The sequence below is a fragment of the Phoxinus phoxinus genome, assembly GCF_949152265.1.
Source record: "Phoxinus phoxinus genome assembly, chromosome: 1".
Lineage (NCBI taxonomy): Eukaryota > Metazoa > Chordata > Actinopteri > Cypriniformes > Leuciscidae > Phoxinus > Phoxinus phoxinus.
Genome location: NC_136876.1, coordinates 37,850,797 through 37,872,887, shown reverse-complemented (window position 1 = coordinate 37,872,887; position 22,091 = coordinate 37,850,797). Strand labels below are relative to the sequence as shown.

At 36.9% G+C, this 22,091-nt stretch overlaps 3 protein-coding genes across 8 annotated transcripts in view; 1 reads left to right on the top strand and 2 right to left on the bottom strand.

The window, feature by feature from the left end:
- Positions 1-1,896, bottom strand: part of rhbdf1a (rhomboid 5 homolog 1a) — a 75,665-nt gene extending 73,769 nt beyond the window's left edge. Inside the window, exon 1 of the mRNA XM_079610472.1 lies at positions 1,708-1,896. The gene's annotated coding sequence lies outside the window, so the exon portion shown is untranslated. The remainder of the gene's footprint in view (positions 1-1,707) is intronic.
- Positions 1,263-6,019, top strand: mpg (N-methylpurine DNA glycosylase). Its single transcript, XM_079610640.1, has 3 exons — positions 1,263-1,880; positions 4,509-4,713; positions 4,979-6,019. Exons 1-3 carry the CDS (start codon positions 1,674-1,676, stop codon positions 5,389-5,391), a joined length of 825 nt encoding a protein of 274 aa, XP_079466766.1. The 5' UTR covers positions 1,263-1,673; the 3' UTR covers positions 5,392-6,019.
- On the bottom strand, positions 5,830-21,069 carry nprl3 (NPR3-like, GATOR1 complex subunit). Of its 6 annotated transcripts, XM_079610505.1 has the most exons (15): positions 20,882-20,953; positions 20,246-20,639; positions 19,987-20,056; positions 19,352-19,390; positions 18,378-18,510; positions 16,485-16,559; positions 13,486-13,639; positions 12,387-12,468; positions 11,616-11,753; positions 11,072-11,228; positions 9,128-9,234; positions 8,826-8,955; positions 7,682-7,871; positions 7,382-7,574; positions 6,017-6,699 (listed from the first exon to the last, which is right to left on the bottom strand). In XM_079610505.1, the coding sequence occupies exons 2-15, from the start codon at positions 20,439-20,441 to the stop codon at positions 6,534-6,536; spliced, it is 1,830 nt and encodes a 609-aa protein (XP_079466631.1). In that variant the 5' UTR covers positions 20,442-20,639; positions 20,882-20,953; the 3' UTR covers positions 6,017-6,533. The 6 variants fall into 6 exon arrangements, with proteins under 6 accessions (XP_079466630.1, XP_079466631.1, XP_079466632.1 ...); XM_079610504.1 differs by having other exon boundaries at positions 5,830-6,699; positions 20,246-21,069; XM_079610506.1 differs by having other exon boundaries at positions 12,387-12,465; positions 20,246-20,944.
- Between the last annotated feature and the right edge of the window lie 1,022 nt (positions 21,070-22,091).

Below are 22,091 nucleotides of genomic sequence, written 5' to 3'. Positions count from 1 at the left end.
GATCATAGGTAACTAAGCAACAGTGGAGACTCAGACTGTCAGCTGTCAGCCGAAGACGGTGCTGTGTGGTGTTTTGAGAATATCAGCTCTGATGGATATTTGTAAAAAAAAATCATCTTAGTTACCTATGATCACGCGCGTAAACTCGACAGAATGTTCAGAGGATAAAAGCAGGTTTAAACCTTGCCCCATTCAAGTCAATAGGGTGCAAATTTTAAAAAGAGGATAACACGGTGGGCAACACCGATTTTTGTCGTTGTTCTCTGTATTGACAGCACTCCAAATTTACAAAAAATTTAGCTCAATGTTAAAATTGACCGGAGTTTTCCTTTAAGACAAAGCTGGTTATCTCAACATGGCATCCCTGTAAGCCATTTCTGTAAAGAACATATTTTTTTATTGATAATCAATAAAAAATATCTGTGTATTCTGACTAAATTAGTAGTATTTTTTTGTAAGCAACATTATTGTATTGTATTTAGTAGATATTTTACCAGTGCCCAATTCTTCTTGATGGGGTCTAAAAGAGATTGTTCACCCAAAATCAAATTTCGATTCATAATGATTTATTTTCTTTTACTATCTCGTTATGAACGTTATGATCCGCAAGTTTGGGTTGCATGGACTGTCCTTGGAGGGACAGAAATCAGGTTTCATGAAAAATATCTTAATTTGTGTTTTGAAGATGAACAAAAGTGTTATGGATTTGGAATGACATGAGGGTGAGTAAATGATGACAGAATTTTAATTTTGGGGCGAACTGTTAATTTAAAGGCTTTGTCACCGCTTAGGTAGTCTCTGATGATTTTGGGACAATTCGGGCCAGCCAGTCCAAACTGATCTCAAGGGAAAACCTAACTGTGTATTTTACGAGGTGGTGATTTCATATGAATTTGAACGATGTGTAAAAAAATAAGAATGAATATTCAACCATAACCCCACCCCTAAACATACCCATCACTGGGGAGCAATTTGATAGTATGAAAATGTATAAATGAGATGGTATCAAATCATATAAATTAGCCAAAAATTAGCCAAAACGTAAAATAGTTATGATGAGAGGCCGTGTTGAGGTATTAAGATGTGATTTGGCAGATCGGATCTAAAGTTCTACTCATTTCTATGGGTGATAAACTTTTTTGGGAGAAGTGGTGAAAATAATTGCACTTTATTTCATCCGAAAATCAATCAAAACAACTACAAACCAACAAATCAGTTGTTCTGCAACTAAATGTCACACAAACGACACTGGCCCTTTAAATATACCAGAGTGCTTTGCGCTTGTTAAAGGTAAACAAACCCGGGCTGCTGCTGAAACTCAACTGAATGAATTTGTTAAAGCTGCTGCAACTCCGTATTCAACATAACATCCATCAAACACAGAAGCGACAGTAAACGCCTTAAGTGCCCCCCCCCCCTCTCAAGACCGCAGTTATACTTATTCACTAATCTGCATTCTGCACACATATGAACATGTTGCAGTTTTGCTATAGACTATCACCTAAAAACGCGACATGACGCTATTCCTGCATGCTTTTTGGCATTAAATGCATTTTTTTATTTAGCATTTAATTATAAAGTAAACTAAAAAAACTAAATACAATAATAATAGATAGATAGAAAGAAAGACTGGAATAAACGTATGGTTTGGGGAAAATATTTAGCCTAATATAATGACGACACGGAAGAGAAATAATTTGTCATTACCTCAAACCGATTATGGCGATGGTGAACCTCCCAAGAGACTCATACAGAGTCAGTCTGATACGAACACTGCGGATCATCCCAGCCCTTATTTCTCAATGAAAGACCCCGTCAGACTGAGTGACAGCTTCTTCCATCAGCCCTGCGTTGATCTGGCGAAGGCCTTTCTCGGCAAGGTAAGCTGAGGGAAGGGTCCAATCTCAGGAAATCACCTCATATGAAAAGGTTACTGCTGAACTTTCAAGAAATCACGTTCCTAAAGTGTCAGGCATTGTTGTTATTGTTTACTAAAACTATATAAAAAAGTTTTCTCTAATATTATTAGTTGCCTTTTTTTCTGTCATAGGCCTGGCTATATTCTTGTTAATTATATCAGCACTAGGTAGGCTAGGCCTATATCATTGGAATGCAGATAGAACACAAATGGCATTAAAGTCCTGCATTAAATGTTTAACTTAATATTAGTTATTTACATTCAAATGGTCAGAAATGGCATCATCATATTCATATCTTATTTCTATCATAGAGTATGAAGGAAAGTGTTAGGAAAGTAATCCTGAGCCGTCTCAAGACAGAAAAATGAACCCCAGGCCTGTAAAAAATTATTCACAGAAACTGATGAAATCATGGAGTGACACCCAGAAATGAGCAACATCCCAAGCACATACTCAGTCATTCATTGGCAAGAGTCAGTGTTCAGAAGTCCAATTCTGACTTGATGGAAGAAATTTTTTCTGCAATGCTACAAAATTGTGTTGGAACTAATACATTGATACTCATAAAATGTGTTAAAATCAGCATGAAACAAGTTGCGATAGTTTTTTCTTCCCTATTGTGACATATATCAAAGTCAAACGGCTTTTCGAACAAGAAAAAATGTAGGGCGGGATTTAATTTTGTCCATTGGGAATTGATTTGTCGATTGTGGTTTGCTATTGGTGGATCTCATGTGAGTGACAGGTTGTCAGTAAACACGTCATCAGTGAAGAGACTTGAATCATTTATAATAAACACTGCAATTCCATTAAAAATAAGATTTGTCCATTTTGACAATAAATATAGATATAATATTAAATTGAGAATCACTTTGGCTTCTACGTGTTTTTTTAATGACTCCCTGTCTTGACTGCAGACAGCATATCTTGCTTCGCTAATTCACTCACTGTGTGTGAACACTTGAAATACAGCTTAACCTCATGGAACTACTTGAATGACAGAGTTAAATGCAGAATGCAGAGCACAGAATAGACTCGGCCGGACACAGAGGCCTAATTTGCATTTTAATGAGGTTTAAAATGGAAAGAAGGCTGCTGAAAACATTGAGGCTACTCTAATACGAGAAAATTAGCCACATTCTTGCATGACAGTGCCGAGTTTCAGGTTGATTTAACCAGCACAAAGTAGGCCCTTGTTTGTTTTCAGTTTAGCAGTGTGTAAATAAGGGGGTGTAATGAGAAGCACGAAAAGCCATTATCATGTCGAAGGGTGTCCGGTCTGACCCATATTAGGTTGCTCGGTGTGACCAAGCACTCGTCCAGCCCGCAGCCAGAATGGAGAAGGTGACACTTGTGGCTTTCACACTCTGTCGCGCTCACTGCATAAACATCGTTCACACACAGCTGTCTTGTATTTGCTCTACCTCCCTGCATGACTGGCTGTAGCATCTTTTAGCACATTTTAAGCAACCTTTCAAAGGATAAGTGAACCCAGTTTGATTGAACACAGACTTTAGAGTGTCACACAATGTGTTAGTGCTTTGATGGTTCGTTTTCTAGTTTAAAACACAAATTGTTCTTAGAAAAATGTAGACTTTGTATTCATGTTGGTTTAGTATGGTTTTGAAAAAAAAAATCAGAAAGGTTTACAACATGACTCTTTCCTACATGACATGAACAAATATTTTTCAAACTAAAAGTTTATTTTTATTATTTTTTATTAATGAATATCATTAGGTTTTTTGGGGAGTTGCACCCCATGACATTTTACAACCTGAACCAACCTTGCTTGAAAAAATGTCAAAGAGATAAGTTATTAATAATATTTGGTAAATATTACTAAACAAACTAAACATTGTTTAAAAAAAAGAAAATAGCCTAGTAATTATGCCTACATTATCATTCAAAAGTTTGTTTGGGGTCAGTTGGTTTACTTTTTTTCAGCAAGGATGCATTAAATTGATCAAAGCAAAGACATTTATAATGTTCAGTAAGATTTCTAATTTAAATAAATGCTGTTTTTGAATGCTTTCTGAATCCTGGAAAAAAAGATCAGTTGACAAAAATATTTAGCAGCACAACAGTTTTCAACATTGCTAATAAAAAAAAAAAATTCAAATCATCCTATTAGAATGATTTCTGAAGGATCATGTGACACTGAAGACTGGAGTAATGATGCTGAAAACACAGCTTTGATCACAATAATAAATTACATTTTAAAATATATTACAATAGAAAACAGTTTTTTAAACTGCAATAATATTTCACAATTTTACGGTTTTACTGTATTTTTGCAACATTGGTGAGCAGAAGAGACTTCTTTTTAAAAACATTCAAAAAACCTTACTGACCCCAAACTTTTGAACATGTATTTTTTGTCATAGACCCAGTCGTTTAGAAAAAACAATAGCCCACCTTTACTCAAAAAGCAACAAGATTTTACATATCATCATTAGCCAGCACCAACTGTTAACACGTGATTCTAGCCGTCATAATTTATTGGCACATTTGCACCACCTGCTGGATACAAGATGACTGTACAGATTTGTTCAGTGTTTTTGCAGGATATCTGGTTTCTGTTTTTATTAGGTGTTGGTGAGGAAGCTAACTGATGGCACTGAGCTCAGAGCAAGGGTTGTGGAAACCGAAGCATATTTGGGTGGGGAGGACAAGGCGTCCCACTCAGCGGGGGGGAAACGCACAGAGAGGAACACTGCAATGTTCATGAAGCCTGGGACCATCTATGTCTATCCCATCTACGGCATCTACCTCTGCATGAACGTCTCCAGCCAAGGTGAGGCTCCAAAATCCACTCTAATTGCCCGCACGCACGTAGAAAAAGGGCTTAACAGGAGATGGAGCCGGAGGCGACCCCTCATCGCTAGTTACGCAAGAAACAAGTGTTTTGTTTAGCTGCCGTTTTGCTTCTCTCCAACTGTTTCTCATTATAGGTTAAGTTGGCACCTAGAGAAAGCTTGGAGCATACGCACAAAGACACAAGCCAACAGGAAGGAGACAGTGAGGAGCCTTGCTTACTACTCTACTATGTGTGTGTGCAGGGGAGGGGGCGGCCGTGCTTTTGCGCTCGCTGGAGCCTTTGAGGGGTCAGGACGTCATGAGGGGCCTGCGAGCAGCCAAACGCAAGGCTGGAGCCAAAACCCTTAAGGACAAAGAGCTCTGCAATGGCCCGTCCAAGTTGTGCCAAGCTCTAGATATACAGCGCTGCTTCGACCGCAGGGATATGGCCACTGACACCGAGGTGTGGCTTGAGAGGGACCCAGAGCGAGAGACTGTTCCCGCTGGAGAGGTGGTGTCGGCCCATCGGATCGGAGTTGAGTCTCATGGGGAATGGGCAACCAAACCGCTTCGCTTCTACCTGAGAGGACACCCATGTGTGAGCGTCCTGAACAGAGACGCAGAGCGTCAGATGCATTCACAATCCTCCACTGATTCGCAAAAGACAGTCTCCTGAAAGGTCTTCATGTTGTTCACTCTCTTTAAAGAGATTGTCATCATTTACTCACTCTCATGTTGTTCTAAACTTGTATTTTTTTTTTTTTGTTATTTTGAAGAGCACAGAAAAGAAGTTTAGCAGAATGTCCAGGTTGCTCTTTTCCATATAATACAATAAAAGGTGACCAGAAGCAGCGCAAAAAAAACGATGAAAAGCACCATAAAAATGGTTGTGCTTTATATTCTCTATATAATGCAAGTATATTCTCTATAGTCTTCTAAAGCCATATAATAATGTTGTGTGAGCAAAAGGCTGAAGTTTACATATTTATTCACCAATCATTTTCTTAACTCCCCTCACAAAGCCATCTGATTGAGAATATAGCACACAAATCTATCATGGTTATCATTTCGTCTTTTCTGGAGCTTGAAAGCTTCACTTTTAGTGTATTGAGAACAAAAAAAACCCAGCAAAAATCACAAGCTTCTACAGATCATAAAATCATACAGGTTTGGAAAGAGATGAGGGCGAGTAAATAATGAGAATCGCCATTTTTGAGTGAACTATTCCTCGGAGTTTGATTTCTGAACAGGTCTGTTTTTTGTAACATCATGTTTCTTTAATAAATAGTCTTGTTATTCCTGGTGCTCATTGATTTTACAGATGTTTGGAAAACCATTTGCACCTCATAGGCATTACAACCCCCTTTTTCTCTTTCTCTTCCCGATCTCGGTTTCTCGGCACTGGAGTCTTCAGGGCATGCGGTCTTATAGTCTGGAATTACCATCATGGCATGTGTTTTTGGTCTTGTTTGCTTGAGGAGATGAAATATCACATCAGGGAACGATATCAAAATAGGAGATGCTTGGGTGGAATACTGAAATGATCCATTTAATGGCTGCCCGAGGATGACCTGCACACCACGACCCCTGAATCATTTATTAAAATCAACCACTTATGAGGTAAAATCATGACAACATAAAAATCTTTGGTCAGCACAGTTATATACACAGTAGATTATGCGAGGTTTCTCTCCATAAGCCTCTTCTGAAACTGAGCAGGTCATTATTTTGTTGCTCCTGAATTATGTTATTTAAGCCACCGATGATGAACAAACACGTCACACCGTCCTCAGACTCACGGCGAGCTGAAGGATCCGTTTACTCTGGTGGAGACTGGAACAGAGAGATGATGGGGTCCTCATGGTTGGTTATGACTAAAACACTGCGAAACTTGTCGAATAAAGTTTTCAGCTGCGAGCGACGCATGTTCTCATTGTACATGATCTCTTCCAGGTGATGATGGCCTCTGAAGGAATGCAGAAGCCTGAAGAAATACAACAATATCTACATTAATATGCACCCAAATAATCCATTTAAAATAAGACTGATTGGACTTCATGTAAACGCTCAAATTAAATCTTGATCGGATTGAAAGGTGTTGTAGACCATAAATAATCCAATAAACAGGAAAAATATAAGCACGTAAACACTTGTATCAGACTATTTTCTCAATTGGATTTAAAAATATCAAGTGCACATGGGCAGTGCCGTGGAACACATTTACATTTTACGTTTTATAAATGTGCGTATCTTTTTTTATTAGATTAGGCTTACGATGCATTTGGGAAATGCAGCCCTAGTCAGTGGATGAGACTAAATATTCGTTTAAAAAAAAAAAAAACACGTGTAAGCTTTCATATTAGATGTGTCATCAAGGCAAAAACTACATTTATGCTGGCGGTACTGTAGCTCAGATGACATTATCGGTTCATTTTGTCTGATTCTGATCACTGCACATGTGCTGAAATTTTGTTTGGAATACATGTAAACAGGTCGAAATTAAATCGAATTGCAGTGTTTAGACACTTTCAGAAATTAGAATGGATTCATTCTGATAGATGAAAATGAGTGCAAACTTATGAAAACGTACCTACTGTTCGGAGCAAAGTCACGTTTGAGATAATTTTTTTTTTTTAAAAGCTGTAAAAAAGAAAACGCTCTGTCACCTGGCAAACAAGCGCAGGTCCTCTGGGTTCTGTGCCGCTGGGACACGGAGTATGGCCTGCCGCTCATGTTCGGTCAGGCTGGCCAGAAGCGTTTCCGTCATTCTTTTATTGAGAGGAGAGTCTCCACTGGTCTGCAGCTCAGCGCTGGAGTTTTCCATGCTGGGACTCGTCAGGGTCATGTCATCGCTACTTGCTGCAGAGAGAAAATGAGATAAACTACTGACAATTTATTTGATTATTTATGCGTCTCTTCTCTCATGTGAATGTCTGTGTGGAGTTGTAGTTAACTGGGTTACATACTGGGAGAGCCGAAGCTCAGGGCACTGGGAGTGCTCAGACTTCGGCCTGTAACGCGTGTGGCTAGGGGTGGCTCCTCCTCCCGCAGACCAGGCTCCTCGTCAGTGGGCGGGACCAGCAGATAAACATACGTATGGATCTGAAACAGCAGCCGGTGCTGGAGCATCCATACCACCATCTGAATGAGTTGGGCCTACACACATAATGGTAACAATAATTACTTCATCTACAAGCCTTAAAGGGGTACTTCACTGCTGGCAAAAAGGGCTTTCAATAAAATGTGGCTGTCTATACAGTAAAAAAGGCGGAATTTGTTTTTTAAATCGGTGATACCTGACTAGAGATAACGGCAACTCCCATAATGCACTGGGCATGTTGCCGTCCAAGGATGGAAAAGCTGAAAACCCTTCTTAACGGTGCAAAACAGGTTGAAAATTGCAAAGTTGTATTTTACCCACATAGACCTTGACTCTTACTGACCATTGAGACTAAATCCGATGAATAATGAATGTACCGGTATGAACATGTCCACACAAAACAACTGACCACCAATAGACTCCATATTTTATTTTTTACAGGAATGAAAATGAGGCTTAGGAATAGAAGTACAGCGTGTTCAATGGACTCGCAATCACGAAACATCTTTCCAAAAGACTTTTAGTAGACAAAAAACTTTTTTTTGAAAGTGGTACGTTTTAAACGTTACATGTGATCTAGGGCCTTTATAAAGCACACGCCATTGGAAAGACTATGTTTTTCCCTCACAGCCTTGTTTTCATCCACGTAAAATTCAAAGACGTCTATACGTCTGAAAGAAAAACAGTAGGTTTTCTAGGACTCAATGTATAATTAATTATTAAATATTTATTTCTGACAATTATTCATAACATTTCTACAGAAATGTAAAGTTTAAAGAATAACGTTTTAGTGAATTTATTTACTTATCTCATAGTTCTGATACAGACTAGGCGGACACATGCGGTAAGTCCAAATTCCAACGCATCAGAAGCTCAAATTGGATCTGAAAATTCTGCATTCGCATATGTACTAATCTTCACAATGCTCCTGTACTGCTCTCCATTGAAAAGGAATGTCTTCCTGCTTGTTGTTTGTCCGAGATAGTAAAATTGTGGCTTACGACACTAACCTCATGCACAGGGGCATCCAGTGGATTCCTGAACTCCGACAGAGATACAGGAAGTGAGAACTTGGCTAACATGGAAGGCAGGTCATGACCTGGAAACTGGAGGGAGAACTCATCAGCAAGAGGAGAGTAGCTGGGGGGAGGAAGACACAAAATCACGATTAATGTCTGCATAGAGGTTTTTTGACGGAATTACGAGGTTCTTTTAAAAAAATCATGAGAAGTTTAACTTTGTAAAGAGTGTACATTAGAGCAAAGACAATGCAAAAGAGCTTCGATTGGTTTTCTAGAGAGCACATACTCACATGCAGATGTTTGCATGGGGAGAGAGCATATACACGTTGTTCTCACAGAGAGGGTAGATAATGATGGCTTTACCCCAGTACACCAAATGCGCAGCTATCTGGAAGACCTGTGGGAGACAGTGTTACACTTCAGAGCAGTGGTTCTCCAAGGGACCGAAGCCTAATAGAAAGCAAAGCAAACCTCCTAGGGGGGCTTAAGATGACTCAACCCTCCTAATGTGTTAAAAAATTAACTGTATACACCTGTTGCATTCCCGGGTCCGTTTGGACCCTGTGGAGCTTTTAAAACAGTCATAACTTAATATGTTTCAGCTAAATCTATGTTGTATCTGATCAGTAACATGACATTAATTGGTGAAGGTGCAAAATGTTTTAAAGTTTTGAATGTTACCATGTTTTTACCCCCGTTTTAATAATATATATATTTTTAATTCTTTTAAATTTAAATCTTACAAGAATTAAGGCAAAAACAGTGTGATGCAATAAAAATTGTAATCAATATTTTTGATACATTTTATTTGAGTATATCATTATATGTAATTTTAAAGAACATATAATATGGGAATTAACAGTATGAAATCCTTTGACTTCAATGGATTTAGTCAAATATCTTTGAACTTAAAACTCATGACTGCTCAGAAGTCTAAATTTATGAAAACAACACATTCTTTTCTGACAAAACATCAAAGCAGCATCAGTAATGTTTTCAAAAAATATATAATTTCACTTTCAGATGAAAAAATATGATAAACTGCATGAATCTCCTTTTCATGCTGCAGTGGCTCATCAATAATTGGCAGCAGAGTGAAATGTGGACTTCTTTTTCGAACCATCTGTCCTTTTTTCAGATTTAGACTATTTGGTCTATGAAATTCTGATCTAAAAACAGTTGGTAAATTAATTTGTCATTTTAATTTAATTTCAGAAATATTGTGTGTGTGTACGAGCAAGCATGCTTATAAAGAAAATGCAGCGCAAGTGTGATGGAAAAAATGTGTCTTTAGTTTTGGAAAAAAAAGCGGAAATGTATTTACCAGAAGTAATTTGAGACAAATCAAACTACCGGTAATCGATGTCTAGACTAATTTTTTAAAGAAATTCACCATCATTTCATATGTAAAGCCACAGTTCACTTTCGGGTAAAAATGGACCTGAACGCAAAAGGTGTAATAATTTAGTTTAAATGGTTATATCTCCTACATTTTGTATTTAAATAATAAATGTGTATTTTGACAGTCTTAACACAAATTTTCGTTAATTTTCGTACTAAAATCTATGAATTAAAAAAACAAAAACAAATGATGTACCTCTTGCGGGTCAAAACGAACCCGAATGCATCAGGAAGGTTAAATTATTTAAAATAAGCCAAAACAACTACAAATCAAGAGATTGCTAATTTAAATTCAACCTTTCAACAACTATTTTACTTTTCTGCGAAGAAACAGGATTCCCATTTTACTAGAAAACCTGTAGAGATGTATCCTGTTTGTAAAAGTGTAAGTGAAAAAGTGTAAATCTTAAAACAATTTTTATAATAAATATACATTTTTCTAGTTATGCAGAGCTCTAAAATATTTTATAGTGTAGAATTTGTACAAATATTAATAATTACTTAACCAGTAAACCATAAACTTTGAGTCTCAGGGTTTTAAATAATGATGTGGACAATACATGTTATAGTCAAAAAGGTTAAAAAACACTGTTTTATAGATAGTATATCCAAAACATTTCTGCCATGTTATTGCAACAGAATTCTTTTCTGTCCACTAGGTGGCAGTATAAGACTATAACAAAAACAAATGCTATGACATGTAGAAATAACTCTTCATTAGATTTTTGCCAGGACTAAAACTAGAGCTTGTTTTTGTCAAACCAAAGAGAAGATGAAAACATGAAAAAAAGGACATGGCTGATAAAAGTGCACAGTGGCATGTAGTCATTGACCTGCAGGAGAGCCAGGTCAGCGTCTTGAGCCAGCTGCTGCAGGTTCTTGACGGCTGAGCAGGTCTTGATGAGGCGCACTAGAGCGGGAGAGCAGTCCAGAGGGAGCTGAGCCAGCAAGGCCTTCTCACTGTCCAGCAGCAGCAGGGCGTGATACGGCCTGCAGGGGGCACACCAACACAACAATACTTGCGGTTCACATTACACTCTGGGCAAATAGCAAGTGCACTTGATCATGCAAGCAAAAAAAGGCAGGAGACTAAGGCTATTGTCAGATTATTATACTACCATACTATTGCTTAAGTAAGTAGTATACATACTGTGCACGAAGAATAGATAGCGCTTCATAACAAAGCACGCTGAGGAATACTATATTATTCAATGTAAACACCCCTTTTGCTTGCATGAAACAAGAAGGAAAAAGTTCACAAAATTGCATTAAAAAAGCGAGAAAATATTTCAAGAAAATAACTGGAGCAACTTGCTTAATTAAATGCAACATGATGTAACATGTTGCTAAATGTGTTGGATATATGCTGTAACTCACCGAATGGCCTTTAGGCTGCGCTCAAGAGCCTCTGGCGGGATGTGTTTCCCTCCTACACGGTGGATTTTGTGTGGAAGGCAGAAACTGACCTCAAGCCAGTTATTGATGTGAAGCCGAACAACTCCAGTTGTGCAGAGACTGAAAAAAAACACACAGTCTATAAGGATACCATGACAGAAATTACAAGAGGGTTTCTTTCAGTTTAGAATAGAGACACAAGTCAAGCATGTTTGTCGGTCCACCTTATTTTGCAAATCAGAAGCTATATTCTGTGAAATATGCAAGACTTCTGATTCATTAGATGCTATGGGGAAATAACTAAAAGAATAACAAAGAGCAGTAAATGGTGTGTTTACAAACCAGCGTGTTTGTGATTAAAATAACATGACAATAAATATGTCAAGCAGCATAACGGACTGAAACCAGGAGCCTCACACATTTAAGTTACAAATGGACTCTTACATTACAAAAAAGGTGGATACAACTGTATGCAACATTTAGTCATATATGAAAATGATGTATTTCATGCATAAGAAAGTTAAAAAATCAATAACAGTGCTAGGACACAACTATACCCCTGTTGCATTACACGCTGCATGGTTTAGCCCAGCAGGACGTGTTCCTTTTGAACAATTATAGCCCTAAACAACCATTTCCCTTCTCCTAACCATAACCTACCCCTAAAATCAAAGGGACATTTGTTGATAAGAATGTTATCACCCCGATGACAGGAATATCTGGGTAAATGACGGTTAAGGCAACACTACTCACCTGTCATAGGCCTCCTTTAGGTCTCTGGCTAATTTACACTTGGGAAGGATCTGGCGAAACGGCGACTGTGGGGTGCTGTCTGCTATAATAACAGGTAAACGTCGTGGTGAAAATCATGTCACAGCTTCAGTGATTACATTAGCAGGACAAACACTGCACATCTCAAGGGAACAGGACGTCTCACTCTCAGTCATGGTGGTGACCTCGTCCTGCACTGCCAGCATGAGCTTGGCCTCTCTGGTGAGCTTGGCCTCTCTGGCCTCTTTTTCAGATTTAGACTATTTGGTCTATGAAATTCTGATCTAAAAACAGTTGGTAAATTAATTTGTCATTTTAATTTAATTTCAGAAATATTGTGTGTGTGTACGAGCAAGCATGCTTATAAACAAAATGCAGCGCAAGTGTGATGGAAAAAATGTGTATTTAGTTTTGGAAAAAAAAGCGGAAGTGTATTTACCAGAAGTAATTTGAGACAAATCGAACTACCGGTAATCAATGTCTAGAATAATTTTTTTAAGAAATTCACCATCATTTCATATGTAAAGCCACAGGTCACTTTCGGGTAAAAATGGACCTGAACGCAAAAGGTGTAATAATTTAGTTTAAATGGTTATATCTCCTACATTTTGTATTTAAATAATAAATGTGTATTTTGACAGTCTTAACACAACTTTTCGTTAATTTTCGTACTAAAATCTATGAATTAAAAAAACAAAAACAAATGATGTACCTCTTGCGGGTCAAAACGAACCCGAATGCATCAGGAAGGTTCAATTATTTAAAATAAGCCAAAACAACTACAAATCAAGAGATTGCTCATTTAAATTCAACCTTTCAACAACTATTTTACTTTTCTGCGAAGAAACAGGATTCCCATTTTACTAGAAAACCTGTAGAGATGTATCCTGTTTGTAAAAGTGTAAGTGAAAAAGTGTAAATCTTAAAACCATTTTTATAATAAATATAATTTTTTCTAGTTATGCAGAGCTCTAAAATATTTTATAGTGTAGAATTTGTACAAATATTAATAATTACTTAACCAGTAAACCATAAACTATGAGTCTCAGGGTTTTAAATAATGTGAGTCACCATGACTCACTCTCAGTCATGGTGGTGACCTCGTCCTGCACTGCCAGCATGAGCTTGGCCTCTCTGGTGAGGTACTGGCATCTGCGCTCCTCGTGCTGCAGGGCTATGGCGATGCGTCGAGACAGGTTATGCATACAGTTGATGACGGAGGCGTCTGCATTGGCCTGTACAAGGTGGAAACACAAACAGAGAGACAAACAGTTATTGTTCATAAAATGAGTGGGTCAATGACATGACACTCATCACTGTAATTAATTTAATCCAAAAATACACTAAAAATGCATTTATTCATGCATGCAATGACTTGAATACACCTTTTCTATGATGAGCAGTGTTGGGGGGTAACGTACTACAAACAATGCAAGTTACGTAATCAGATTACCTCTACTGTACAGGAGTGAATTTGCATTTCCTTCAGCCTAAGGCTTACTTTACATTTTCCAGAAATAGACCTTTAGATAGTTTTTTTTCAAATTACAAATCAAACAAGCTGAGAAAAGTAAAGCTAAAGTAATGTAACGCATTACTTTCCATAAGTAACTAACACAAATAGTTACTTTAAGAAGTAACACAATATTGTAATGCATTACTTTTAAAAAGTAACTTTCCCCAACACTGGTGACGATTTTATATTTTTGGGGGGACAAAGTAAAAAATGTCTATCTATGCTGAAAATTTTTTTTTGGCATGATTGTATTTTGTAATAAAACTGTTTCACTGCTTCCTTAATACCTATCAAAGCCATGTGGATCAACACGCATTCAAGGTGTGAGGAAAATATGTTATTATTTTTTGCTTGGTTACACTACATGACACATATTGAGTCTTAACTTTAAGCTTTTAAATAAAATTTCTCAAAACCATATGAAACAAATATTCATATAAATAGTACACACACACACATATATATATATATATATATATATATATATATATATATATATATATATATATATATATATATATATATATATATATATATATATATACATGGTAACACTTTACAATAAGGTTCATTAGTTAACATTAGTTAACTTCATTAGATAACATTAACTAATAATGAACTGCACTTATACAGCATTTATTCATCTTTGTTAATGTTAATTTCAACATTTACTAATACTTTATTAAAATCTTGTTAACATGAGTTAATGCAAATGCACTGTGAACTAACATGAACAAACAATGAACAGCTTTATTCATATTAACTAACATTAACACATATTAATAAATACTGTAACAAATGTATTGCTCATTGTTAGTTCATGTTAGTTAATACATTAATTGATGTTTAATAAATGAACCTTATTGTAAAGTGTTACCATATACATATATATATACATATATAAACATCAGCATGTACTTAATATTACATAAAAATAAAATCCCTTTCCTAGACTTTTCATTGACAGATATCTCTAATGCAAACTATACATTTTACTTTACAGTACAGCTCAGCCAAAAATCCGTCTTTGTTGGCATTTTTACTTTTCTTTTTTACTCTTCACAATGTCTCTCACAAGGAGCAAAATAAATATATTTTTCTCCTTGATTTAATACCCAAATATTTGCAATGTGCATGTGCAGTGTACTGTAGTTACACGATTATAGAGGACAAGAAAAACCTTTATAAACCTCTCAAATTTATAATCTGTATATAATCAGATTTGACCCCTGACTAATATAAAGTGCATATAATCTAAGTATACACTAAAACATTTGAGTTAAATCTAAATGTACACATTATACCACAAAATACTATTTAGTCCACAAAAATACAGTACATGATGTATATATGAAAATAGTCATTTGATTCATGCAATAATTCATGCACACAATGACTTGAATATACCTTTTGTGTGATTAACATGTTTATCATTTCTGCACTTTGATATTTTTTAAGGGGGCATAAAGAATAACCCAACCAAAAATACAACCTAATATTTTACAGAATATCTTCTTGTTTCAAATTTGCAGACTAATGGTGGGCAGTGTGACAGAGGGAGGGTCCCGAGTAAAGGGAGTGGGCCTTGCTGGAGAACTGATAGGAGCGTGAGTGTGTGTTTTCTACAGCTGGAGCTTTGACTCAGCGCTCTGCTATGTTAAGTCATGGTGGCACCGGGGTGGGTCTGATCATGTGTGGTCTGATTGTGAGGAGAACAGAGTCCTGCCTCCCTGTCAGGCTGTCTGATAGACAGCACACTGGAGGCTTATCAAAATCCACACCCTTCCTGAGAAACTCTTGACCTCACATATCCTCACAAACAGCTGATTCACTATGCAGGGGCTCCAAAAAGTATTCTGTATTAAAAATGCATGCTTTTTTTTTTTTTGCAATACATATTAAACAATGATCACACCAAATTATGTTAGAACAAAACACTAATGCCATGATAGTCACATATTTTAAGTGTACCTGTAATATCTTTGGGGGCCAACATACCAAATAGAGTTTTTTTTTAAGATATTAAGTAATTAAATCGTGAAAATGTCAAATAAAAATAAATAATTCTAAAATAAAAACAAAATCAAATAAAAATAAAACACTTACTAAAAAAGATCAAAAATGTTTTAGTTTGTTTACCTGCGTGTCATTACCATTAACCAACATCAGAGAATCGTGAAATTAATTGTATTGCCCTAACTTATTAACTGAAAATCACAAATTCAGGTTACTTCAAGTAAATATACTAGGTGAAAGAGGTTAAGCTGACAGAAAAGTTGAGGAATCCCTGCATTGTATGTAAATATGAAAAGATGTGAATTTGTATTCACATCATGTGTTTGATGTGTTCATGTGTTTGAAAGACAATAGCCTTCCAAATATATAGTAATACATGGTTAAACGAGTCACTGAGTGATAATTCAAATAATAACGAATGTGTTCGTCAGGAGCTGAAGAGTTATGCAGTGTGGGAATGTTAAGAAAATACTTCTTACAAATATATATATATATGAAGATGATATCAGTTTTCATTAAGAGATTATTTAAATATGATGTTTTCTTACCCTTAAAGCAAAAACCACACTGAACAGGATCATGGTGGGCAGCTCTCTTTTGGGAGAAGGGTCGGTTTTGGAGACCTGGGGAAAGGAATATCATAAATAAGTAGAATTAGATTAAGCTAATTTTATTATTAAACATGTCTTTCAAAAAGTAGACACATGATGATACTTTTAGAGCAATGATAAATAATGTTTGTTTTCTTTTAAACGTATGTATATTGCAGTAAATTAATTGAATGTTGCATTGAGTGTATTGCAGTTCAAGTTCTAAAAAAGCACAATCTTAACTTAAAGCTGCAGTCCGGCACTTTTTTGGGTTTAAAAATATAAAAAAAGACATTTTTGAAAAAAAACGTAACCAGCCAGTGTTCAAAACGATCTGCTTGCCTTACCTCGATTCAAAACGGTAAGCTTGTAATAATGATTTTAATTCCAGTGGTACTGGTGGATTTCCGCGGGAATTTCGAGCATGTCTTTGCGTCATTACGTCACTTCTGTACACATAGAGAAGGAGTCCCCGGCTAGCGTGTGTGGATGATGGAGGAGATTTATCCACTTGGTATGGTGGATCCCGAAAGTTTAAAGCGACAATCACCAGTGACAACTGGAGATTCACCAGTTGTAAAACCCAAAGACTTCGGACTTCAGAGTGGCTACAGAAAAAATATATTTTTCACGTTTTGACGTGATATAAGCAATCGTTAGATTTAATCAGCATGATATAACGTTAGCCTACTGCAATGCTTCCCCCCACCCCCCGAATTTGGTCAGAACAAAAGTGAATGTTACTTACTTGTTCAGATGACATTTACCGATGAAAATTCTAATGTTGACACTTTCAAAAAGTATACTCTGAGATTGCTGATGACAGTACAGTATCCACAGCGACGCGACAGGTTCTCCTCAATACATTGTGTTCATCCGCGCTGTTTCATGCCGATTTACTACCCACGCACAGTTAATAATTCCGCGAATAACTGCAATTGCAGATTTCTAACAGAGATGGCGACAAAGAGGAAAAACGACGGACTGCAGCTTTAAGTCGTGACAACTATATTTCTACATTTGAGAAATAAATGTGATGTGTGCATGTAGATTATACTTTCATTGTGCAGGTTAGTATAACAGAGTTTTGTGTTGATAACATACATATCAGAAAAAGTGATCATTGAATAATCAGAATCAATTCTGAATTTACCTGCAGATTGAGTTCATTTATTATGAATCTTTGCTGTAAAGCAAGTTAAATTCTCATTCAACAAATGCAAAGTATTTCTTGGCATAGTGGTCTCCTAACACATTTTCTCTCTAACAGAAGGTGGAGCTGTTAGCCTGTGATCTTGCCTTTGCAATATCACCAGCAGCTCATCAAACATACAGCAGCTTTCTGACAGCTCACATTTATGGGAAGAATAAATGGCCAAATTTCACAGTTCAAAATATTTTCCTAACCAAACGCAGTACAGACTATCGTTCAAAATTCTGGGGTCAGTAAGATTTTAAAGAAATGAATACTTTTATTCATCAGGGACGCATTCAATTAATCAAAATTGACAGTAAAGACATTTATAATATAACAAAAAAATTCAAATAAATGCTGTTCTTTCTATTGATCGGATTTTGGTTTCCACCAACTAATAAGTTAATTAATTTTGGTTTCCACCAACTAAAAAGTTAATTAAACTAGTAACAGTTTTCAACATTTGATAATCAGAAATGTTTTTTGAACAGCAAATCATCATGTTAGAATGATTTCTGAAGGATCGTGTGACCCTGAAGACTGGAGTAATGATCTCTTAACGTCACAGGAATAAATGACATTTTAAAATATATTAAAACAGAAATGAGTTATATTAAATTGCAATAAAATTTCACAGGATATCTGGTATGTCTCACCTGAATACTATGCGGAAGCTGCAGTAAGGTTGGATGTCCGACGAAGCGCACGTTGTCTATTTTTAGTTCAAACTTCTTGCCGCACATATCAGACTTGGTGGCCAAGATGGTGGCGAGAATAATATCAGAAAACCTTTGAAGGTAAAGGAGTAAAAAGAAGAATAAAGAAAAGACATCACATAAGGAGTAAAACTACAATCAGTGGGTGCAATTACAGCAGAGGGTCTGATTGGATTTCAAGTGCTAATCTACACAGCACTGAGAATTATACACTCTCTAAACATATAGGGGATTCACAAGGGATGGGTGATCGGGCAAATGATTTGGTGAAGCCTCTGGACTTTCCCCCCTGATCTAAACCTTTAAAATGCACTTATAAGTGAGAATGCGGGTGATTGTCCCCCTCTGAGCAATATAAACCAGCAGATTCATCACTCTGCCACAATATAGATTTCACCCACTCAGACAAGGTCCTTTAGAGTGAGACAGACCCCAAGAAGGCCCATGGCACAAACGTCAGTGGTCTGATTCAAACATTTAATTATGTGAGGGGGGAAAAAAAGAAAGAAAGGAAAACAGGACTTGAAATGTGTTGAGTTCATGAGCATTGCATTAATGCAGGCCGATCACCAGAACCACATTTGATTGAATATCATTTCTTGATTGCAAACATATCTCAAGCAAATCCCGCAATACTGTATTTCAATTCATTTCAATGAATGTAAGAGCACAATCATAATCGTACCATTGCAACTTATCCGTGACCCGATTTAAGCTGACACTTAGACGTAAATTACACAAGCTATCACAATTACTCACAATTTCTCAGATTGCATTTGCCATTTAAATGAACAAATGCAAACAAAACAGGACAAATATGTCAGACAAATTATCAGGAAGAGAAGATGAACAAAGATGTGGTGCTCTGGAAAAAGGAGAGGTGCTTTAGACTGAGAATGGTGGTTTAATCTTACCCTGCTACCAACTGTTCATCAGTTAGTGGAGTTTGTTCTCTGAAATGGGAATAGGGCCATAAAGAAAGAAAAACAACAACAAACAAACAAAAAAGAAAAGAAAAAAAATGCAGCAGACAAGTTGGCAGGATGCATGACATAGGGGTGACAAAAACAAACCAAATTTTAAGATTGAAGATTGATCATCCAGGACAGTAAGTTTGTTTTCTTTTTAATTCTGGTGACAATGTTTAACGGGCTATATGTACAAATTGTCATGTATTAATCGCTTTTTTTAATTTATTGCCCATGTATGAACAGCTTGTTAATAAAAACGTAAAGACCTTCCCCGACTTCCTATAGGTTGTCTCTGAAAGCCAGTAGACTGATTTTAATGTGAAGGACTCGGGACGTTTCTGATAGCAAGCTAAAATCATACAACATAGAAACGTACAACAATGGACATAATGAACTCTGGTGACACTGGTGATCCCTTAACATGCCACTAGGGTTTATCCCATGCAGAAAACAGAATAATTTGGGTCATATTTTTTTTTTAGTGTATTGGCAGAAAGCACATTTACATCAACAACATGCACACTTCTAAAGCAACTTAAGTCGAAAAGTAATAAATAAACCCTTGCTTTGCATAGTACCTTGAGTCACCATCCTGGTCCTCCGTAGAGTCACCTGATGTATTCAACACATATGGACTCCGCTGTTTTGCTTTAATGAAATACAAATACACACCTTGAAAAGTTCAATTCTTCGTGTATATTATTGCATGTGTAAATGAATGTGATTGACAGTAGAAATGTGTCAAAATGTATCAATCACAGCAGGTGTGGCAGTGTCATATGCAGACATAAATATTACAGTCCCCGTTACAAACGCCAGGATGACACACGGACTTACATGCTGCCGATGAAGTGTTTTCAGGCACCTTCTGGAACGGGTATCGGAAGAGCAGTTTATTTCCTCTGCTGCCAGAGCTAACTAGTATAACGCTTATGGGACTTGTTTTTTCACCATTTGGCTGCAGGCTGGATTCAGACTGCTTCCACATCAGCTTCGCATCTGAATTTAAATCTGCAGACCACTGCTTGTACATCCTGACGCGAGTTCTAGAGTTTATGTACGTTAATCTCAAGCGAATAAAGGATGCAGCTGGAGCTGAAAACGTGCAATGTAGAATTTACAATACAGGTTTGGACAGATGAAGTGTTGCCCCACATGAGAATTTAACTGAATGAGTGTAAGACATCTGATGCACTTGATAAACTGCATCTCTGATAAACTGAAAAGAGAACTGACATAAACAAATATGAGATATAATGGCAGTAACGCGTTATGTTAGCCTGCTAGCTAACCAAAAGCACAACACTAACGCAAAATAGTTACTGGTATCATTCGATAGATAGTCAACCAAAATGTTTTGTCCATGAGTAACCAGTTGGCGTCATTGAATATGTGCAACTAGTCTGACAGTGAAGTTTAAAACGGAGAGCTGCCTAAATAAACGTCATTATTTACTGAAACATGCAACATTACCGAAGGCAGGTCAGTGTTTAGTGTTACACTACGTGCGCCGAAGAAATACAAATGACTGGGTGCAATGGTTCCGCGCATAGACATCATATAGATAGACGCCCTATCGACCGCGACTGCCTAGTAGCGCGGTCGAGCCGTGGAGCCGCCATCTTAAACCGGTCACCCGCTCCACTCAGTGTCATCTGTATGGCAGGTGCAATGAGCTGTCAGCGCATTTAATTAATCATACCTCACTGAATACCGAACTGATTTTCACGCGGGGTTTTTTTCTGCAAATGTCATTCATGTAGCTATGATATACAGGACACATGGTTCGGCATATTTTAATATTCATAGTAGGCTTAACAGTAATATAATATTCTGATATCAGATATAAAGTGACCAGACGTCCAAAATCAAAATATGTGATGTAGGATATAAGGTAGGCTATTTTATAAATCATACACTATAAATATGATAAAGAAGCAGAAACAGATAACGTTAGTTTCAGTAAAGTAAGATATTTTAATAAGTTGAAGAAACAATAATGATGTGACACACACATATACATACACTTACTCTCTCTCACACACTCACACACACTCGATTTGCGCATCGCCGTCATGTGTGTATTAAAGTTAACGTTACACAGGTAAGTTAAAGTTATTAACTTACATAGATTGCTTCCTGATATCACGTGCGCAAACACAAATAACCTATATGTATATATGTATACTACAGGGCCGTTGAATGCTTGTATCTGATAACCGAGAAGCTCTTATAATTATTACTTTACCCAACCTCTCCATGGGAGTGATGCAGTAAACACAGCCTAGCTAACGTTAGCTGGCTACGATTTCTGTACAGTAATATCAAAGATCCTTGCTCCTTCTCAATTATCTGGTAATATTCTATTCACAAAATACAACCAAAAGTACGGTAATGTTAAAATTTACTTGTTAAAAGTAATCCCGGGCCCTATTCTCTTGGTCGGCGTTACGTCACAAATCATGTGACTTGCATAGCAACAAGCCGCCGCCATGTTCGAAGGGTAAAACAAACCGAAGGCTAAGCCCGAGGTCAATCAAAAAGGTATCTATTCACAGAAGTTTTGCTGTGGATTATGTCAGTTATGGATACTAACGGAGTACTTTGTATTAATGATGAATGATATCTGTGTATGCAAATGTATGTTTGTGGTGAGAAGTGAATGTAATAAAGCGCGTTGTGA